At 38.0% G+C, this 7,020-nt stretch overlaps 1 protein-coding gene and 1 long non-coding RNA gene across 2 annotated transcripts; both read left to right on the forward strand.

Annotated features, from left to right (window-relative positions):
- Positions 1–332: 332 nt before the first annotated feature.
- On the forward strand, positions 333–1,582 carry LOC120442519. Its single transcript, XR_005614750.1, has 3 exons — positions 333–516; positions 815–838; positions 1,522–1,582. It is a non-coding gene; the product is annotated as an uncharacterized LOC120442519 (long non-coding RNA).
- Positions 1,583–2,106: 524 nt separating this feature from the next.
- Positions 2,107–3,028, forward strand: LOC120442518 (snaclec 5-like). Its single transcript, XM_039619092.1, has 2 exons — positions 2,107–2,367; positions 2,545–3,028. The coding sequence occupies exons 1-2, from the start codon at positions 2,349–2,351 to the stop codon at positions 2,889–2,891; spliced, it is 366 nt and encodes a 121-aa protein (XP_039475026.1). The 5' UTR covers positions 2,107–2,348; the 3' UTR covers positions 2,892–3,028.
- Positions 3,029–7,020: the final 3,992 nt, after the last annotated feature.

The following is a 7,020-nucleotide window of genomic DNA, read 5'->3' on the forward strand; positions in this document are numbered from 1 at the left end:
AAGTTTTTTCCCCGGCACCTTATTAATGAATGACCGATTGTTAATAATGGCTCTCTGTTTCTTTAAAGTAGACCAAATGTCACTGAATATCTCTTATTCACACAGCCTCCACAGGAGAAGTAAATTTCCTGCCATACTAAGTATTAAGTATTTGCATGTGCTGCTACTTGGATGCACGCACAATGTAGGTTGAATATGGTGATCATAACAATCATGGTATGTTCACATCTGCAAATCAGATGTAAAAGTCTGGGAATGCTTTGCCTACTGAACATAACAGCCTCACTCTGAGTGTAAACAGGAGAAATGTGTATTTTCATGTTGGCAGCTATGAGGGAAGTGACAGAAGTACAAATTCAGCTGTGACTCAGAGAGGGGATCATATCAACATCAGTGTGTCTACAGAAAACTCCAGAGTGAGGGTAGAAGTCTTTTCTTTCTCTTATTAGAGGACACATTTGTGCAAAGAGTCTAAAGTAAAGATGCTGTGGAGTCTGTTGTTCATCACTTTGATTGGTAAGTGGATCATTTGATGTTCCTGCCTGGCACAGTGATGTTTCAATGATCGTTATAAAGAATGAAAAAGATCAAATATAACAGTTCAGTTTTACTGTGAGTTGATCCAAACTGCTCGATAAAGCAAAAGTCATTTAATTTAATTCAAAGAGGATTTGACTTTAGTAAAGCTGGTTTCATTTCTGCCTGAGTATTGAAGGATGGTTTACATTCTGTGCTTTCTGCTGTATTACCAAACAACAATATCAGAGCTGACAGTAATTCACTCACTCTTACATCGTTCTCTGAAACTTCACAGGAAGATCAACTCAACAGGATCCAGGTAAGAGTGCATTTCTAATCAGTTTCTTCAAGTTACATCAAAAAGTATGATGGTACTTCTCTTCTGAATATACTTATTTGGAAAGTGTTTAATTGTATGCCTTTTAAATTGTTTTTTTTATACTTTTCCCATTTATTTATTTGTGCATCACAGTAGACATCATATCTGTGGGAACATGTTCCATGTGGGGATTTTCTGTTGGACTGAAGCAATATTACAAATATCTGTTTAAATATATGCTATAAATTTAAATTTATATTGAATTATATTCTATGATACGTGATCACTGTGATTTAGAAATAAATGCTTTGATAAACATGCAGTCTTTGGTGTGTGGGTGGGAGTGGATTATATTAAACAGGGTCATCCTTCAGGATGTTTTGAGAGTCAAATTATTAATTTCATTAATTTTGATGAATTTTCTTTCACCAACTGCATAACTATTCAACATTTATAATGTAGTGAGGCTGCTTGGAAAGTGTGTGTGTGTAAAAAACAAAAAACAAACAAACAAACAAAAAACAAACATGTTTGCCACCAAGATTTAGTCAGATTATGAAGTCATAATTCAGATTCATTATTTTGGAGTGAAAAGGAGATTTTGATAAAGAAACACGAAGTATTATTTATTATCTGAAGTATTATTACCACTGACATTGTTTCCTTTTTTCTTACATCATCAGGATGTAGTCCAGGCTGGGAAACTATCAAACTGGATGACAAAGTGGCATTTCAGTCTTCAGTCTACACAAACAATGGTGTCAGTTACACTTCTGACAGAGCTTTGGACGGAAACAATGCAACATGTTCTAACACTGTACCACAGCCCATCACCTGGTGGACAGTTGACTTATTGGGTCTATATGAAATTTCCTGCATCACTATTTACAACGTAAATCAAGACAATATTGATCTAAGAGGCGCTCGGATCCTCATCGGGAACTCATCTGAGAGAAATGCTGCTGATACCACTGAGTAATACCTTCATCTTACTTTGAATCATTCTGTTCTCAGTCAGGCTCCAGCATGGCCAATATTTTTAGATAATTATAATGAACATTTAAATGTCATTAAACCCAGTAATACAGTAACGCAGATAACCCTGTATCAGTTCTATCAAATAAAACAGGTCTAATATGATGTGATGTGGTTTGGAGTAATAATCAAGTATATGTATAGAATATAAAATCTTTTATTCTCATTTTCCTTTGTTGTTTATTTGTAGGTGTTTTCCTTCTTTCTAAAATGTTCTCAGACAGCAGCTCACATTTATTATCCAGCTGTTCGACTGTCTCCACTGTTTACAGCATGATTTAATCAAACAGAGCCAGAAACACAATCTTTCTGTACATCTGTCCAAACTTTTGTCTTTTTTTACAGGTGTGCAACAATCAACACAACTACTAGAGGAGAAAATAATACATTTAACTGTGAAAATGGACCAAAGTGGGGGCGTTATGTAACTGTGTACAAAAACACATCTGGGCTTGTAATTCTGTGTGAGGTGACGATGAAAGGCAGAAAAAAAGGTACAATAAAACATTCTTACCCACTAAGTTAACTGCTCAGTCAGTAGAGTCAATATAAATGTGTAAATGTTGACAGTAAGAATTATGTGCTTGAATTAACACAGCATGTTAGACACTCAGAAACACTGTTTGGTTTGATGCTTCTAAGTTTCATGTTTTTGATGTTTTTCCTTTTAGAGCCATTTAAACTGATTAAAGAGAACAAGACATGGGAAGACGCCCTGTACCACTGCAGAGAGGAACACATGGATCTGGTTTCCATCCTTGATGAAGAGACCCAGGGCTGGGTTGGGTTGGAGGCTCAGAAGGCTGACACTCCCTTTGTCTGGCTGGGTCTTCACTACATCTGTGGGTTTGGCTTCTGGATCTGGGTCAACGATCAGTGTGTATTTTTTGATCAGTGGGCTCCAGATGAGACAAGAACAGCAGTCTGTGGCACGAGGGCTGCCATGAATACAAGTGGGAACCATCTGTGGTACAAGAAGTCTGTTTATGATAAATATAATTTCATCTGTGCAGTGTAAGAAGATCCATGGATTGGTTTTGTTTATTCAGTTAGACAGGTGTCAGTAGTGGCTTGTTGGGTTTTAGGAAACTTTCCTCTAAATCAAAGGTGATGGGTTCAGGCTCAGTGTAGCAGGAAGATAAACAGTGGTGAAATCAAGCAGAGCTTTTCTACTTACACATTTAGAAATATGTTATTGTTTATTTTTAACAATCTTCTACAGCCGACTTAACTGTCTTCACTGCCTCCTTTGTGCGTCTGAAGTTACATTCAGCACAAACTTTTGCTGCATGTATTTTGATATGATGGTTATGTGAAACAAAAATAATTAGACCTATTTTTTTTCTTTAATTTAAAACATGGATTCCTCGTGTCTGTTGTAAAAATAAAACTGCAAATGGAGCACAAATGTTTGTCAATTCAGTTTTTTCACCTCACCACATCATCACACCACCTGGTGGATGGGTGATTTAGAGACCCAACTTTGTGAACACGGTAACTTAAGAATGAGGTGAAGTCAGATTTTCAAATCTGCTACAGCTGCATCTCCTAGGAGGAGGCTGGAGGGGAAGCACAGGCAGCCACCAGTGTGGTGTGATGTTTCTGTCAAGGTTGTTCAGTGACTGAATCTGTGCATCAGACTGTCTCCTTTAAACACACTGTATAATTCTACATGTGTCTTGTGCACAGCAGGATACCAGATAATAATAATAATAATGGCTCCATAAAAGACTTCAGATAGTAGTTGAAATTTCTTCATACTTATGTATGGAGAGAAATATTTATATTTGTAATAAGGCTCACAGATGTGTACATTCTGATTTAGAAGCATAAACAAAGATTCACAAATGTAAATTGTATAATAATAATTAGTATTATTGTTATTTTTATTATATTGTTTTTGTTGTTATGTGAATAATCTATTTACAGAACAGTTGTCTTGCTGTGCTCCTGAGGGCTGAATAGGACCCCAGTTTAAACATAGATGCTTCTTTTTTAAGGAAGCTGAGTAGCTGCTGCATCATGGAGACATGTACTTCTGGCAGTGACTGACTGAGCAGCATCCTCTAACAGCTTCATGCTGTGTAGTAAGGTTGTTCCTCTCTGCAGTGGTTTTGTGACAGTGCTGCTCTGGATACTGAAGATTCTCTGGAGAAGCAGAAAGTCTACAAGTTCAGAGGTGACCTGGCTGTGAGACAAGCAAACTATCAGGTACTGTCACTCATTCAATTTAGTCTGTGCTCTCTTACATCAAACACTTCCTGAAATAACATCCAGCTTAGTTTCAGTGAGACGTGGAGTTCTTTTGTGGCTGGTATTTTTATAGCTGATAAACAAATGTCCATTCATGACCATCAGTTTACATTTTTATCAGCAGCATCAGTATTTGAATATTTCCGTGAGACTTGAACCTAGTTTGCTCATTTCCATGTTTCCTGTCCAACAAGCCGTCTCATTAAAAAGAGATTAAAAAGTCATTTCACGCAGCCAAAAGTGCACAGATGTAGTCAGCACTGTGTTACACTGTGTGTATTTATTGACAGTTAAAAACAACTTGACAAACTTTCTTTTGCCTTTATTTTGTCATTTAGTTTGCCCTTAAAAGCTAATAAAGTTAAAAGTTCAGATTTTTTGTATTTTGTTCTAAACACAGAAGAGTGCTCACACACACAGGCTGAATAAGAAAAAAATAAAAAAAATACTGAAATATTACTGGGTACACATGAGGAATGGGCTGTATGAAAATAATAATAATAATAATAATCAAAAATGCAAATGTTACAGCAGTAAAGCTGTTTCTTCCAAGGATAAAGAATGATGATATAATTTTTTTCAAGATAATTCTCACTTTTGGGAAACATGTTTATCATACCTAAACACATTTTTTCCCCTTAAAGTTTGAACTATTTTACTGCTGTGTTGACCTTATTACCATTTTTTAAAGCCTGTGATACTGGACTCCTTGTCATTCTCGAGCACCCTTGGGGGTGTGTCCATTTTGACTTTGGCCATACTCGGCACAGATCTTCCTCTGCACTATGCAGCTACTTGGTTGTGATGTTCCATGTTTGCCCTGCATGCTAGCATCTTGCACCCTCCTGTTATGTGGTTCATAACAGTCTTTCCTTATTTTACTGCCCTCTGCCATGGCAAAGACTAGAGATAATGCTCAGGTCAAGATGGTATCTGAACATGTAACAAGAAGAGATGAGTAAATAGTGAGAGTCAGTCAGGGTGTTTGTGTAAATCAGTGGCATGTGTAGCTGTGGGAAAGATGAAGAAATACATACTGAATTTTTTATCAATAATTAAATGATATGCATGTAAAATCTGAGGCATTATTCAAAGAAATGTTTCTTTAAGATGTACCTGTGCATGTGGAGAGCTGTTGCTGTTTCTGCAACACTACACCAGTCTATTTTCCATGGAGGCATGGCTAGAATATTTAGTTTCCCTGAATCACTGTGTTTCTCAGAAATGTCTTCATTTGTTCTAACGCTCAACTTCTGCTCTAGTCATGGATCACTGGGAGAGTGAGAGTCTCTGAAAAGACTTCCCCATGGTTGTTGAGCTGGAGCAGGTCTACAGCACCACAGGAGGCTCTGAACTCTTCCTTCGAGTAGTCGAGGCAAAGCTTGGTCTTCAGTTTGCCTCCACTGAGGACAGGATAGACCAGGGGTCTGCAACCTTTTACACCCAAAGAGCCACTTGGACCCGGTTTCCACGCAAAAGAAAACACTGGGAGCCGCAAATACTTTTTGACATCTAAAATGAAGATAACACTGTATATATTGTTTTTTACCTTTGTGCTTTGTGTGAACAACTAAGGTGTGCTGTTTATGAAATCCATGAAGTGCTACAGAGAAAATTACATTTTATTTATGTAATCAACACATTTTGAACTCTTAAAGAAATATAACAAAAGCAAAGACACCCAGCTGAACTAAAATGATCCAGCAAACAAAACTGTTGTCAGCCTCCACCCTTATATCGCCTTTGGGCTGTTGGAGCCTTGACCTGACTCTTAAAAATAATTGGAAAAAAGCTCTATGCTGCTGAAAATGAAAAATAGATATTTGCAAAATTCTGCCTAAATATGTATTTTACCTGGTTAATGCGTCGCGGCGGGCGTGGTTTGCAGCGCCGCTGCAGGGGAGGCGGACGCACCTGAGCGACACCCGCAATCACGCCTCGCTGCCTTTACGTCTGTGCTATCTGTGCTGTTGTGTTGTTGGTGGTGTGTGTCGGGCTGTGACCTGAAAAGCTACAGCCGGCTGTATGCGTACAGCAACCGTGTGTGAAAAGTGGTCAATAAAGAGATGCTCAAAAGCATGCTCATGGAAACATCGTCGGGTCTGCCGTGATTTGTTTACAATGGGACTTCTGCTCCTGAACCTCTGCGCACAGAGTCCGCCAAATCGGGGCTGTACGAAGTCAGTTTACGCAGGACTGTAAGCTGTCATCTGTCAGGCGTGAGCAGTGTTTGTCTTTAACATAGTTCACGGTGGAGAACAGCTGCTGACATAATGTGGATCCGAAGATCCATAATTGGCCTACCTGGGGTTGAAAGTCTCGATAAATGCACGGCGTTTCAAGCGGGTACACCAAGCTTCCGCGAGTGTGGCGCTTATTTTGAGCCATGAAAAATAATAGAATATAATTTTATTTTTATATTTCAATATCACAATAATCTTCCAATTTAGAACTACGAGTTAAAAAGAACTAACATAAATAAAATACACTTCAGCTAAATACTTCTCATTTATTTTCCCAAACTAGGCGGAGCCGCAGTATAAGGACTAAAGAGCCGCATGCGGCTCCGGAGCCGCGGGTTGCCGACCCCTGGGATAGACTTTCAAGGTGTTGCTTTAATATTTAAAATGACCAACCAGCAGATATTCTTTCTAAAATGGAAGAACCAGTTACTGTTATCTGAATTAATTGTGACCAGTGTTTAATTTTTTAATATCACAACAACAGTGTGAAGAAATTTAAAATCTGAGGTCATTTTCAGAGCCTGTGCTGCCATCTTCAGGACAAAAAGTGCAAAACATTTTTGAATGTCTTTTGAATAAAATATGAAATATTTAGGAACCAAATGCTCAAAGAAAATATTTTTAGTCTCCATCTAAAACCTATCAGAGACA

This window comes from Oreochromis aureus, linkage group 11 (assembly GCF_013358895.1).
Source record: "Oreochromis aureus strain Israel breed Guangdong linkage group 11, ZZ_aureus, whole genome shotgun sequence".
NCBI classification, from domain to species: domain Eukaryota; kingdom Metazoa; phylum Chordata; class Actinopteri; order Cichliformes; family Cichlidae; genus Oreochromis; species Oreochromis aureus.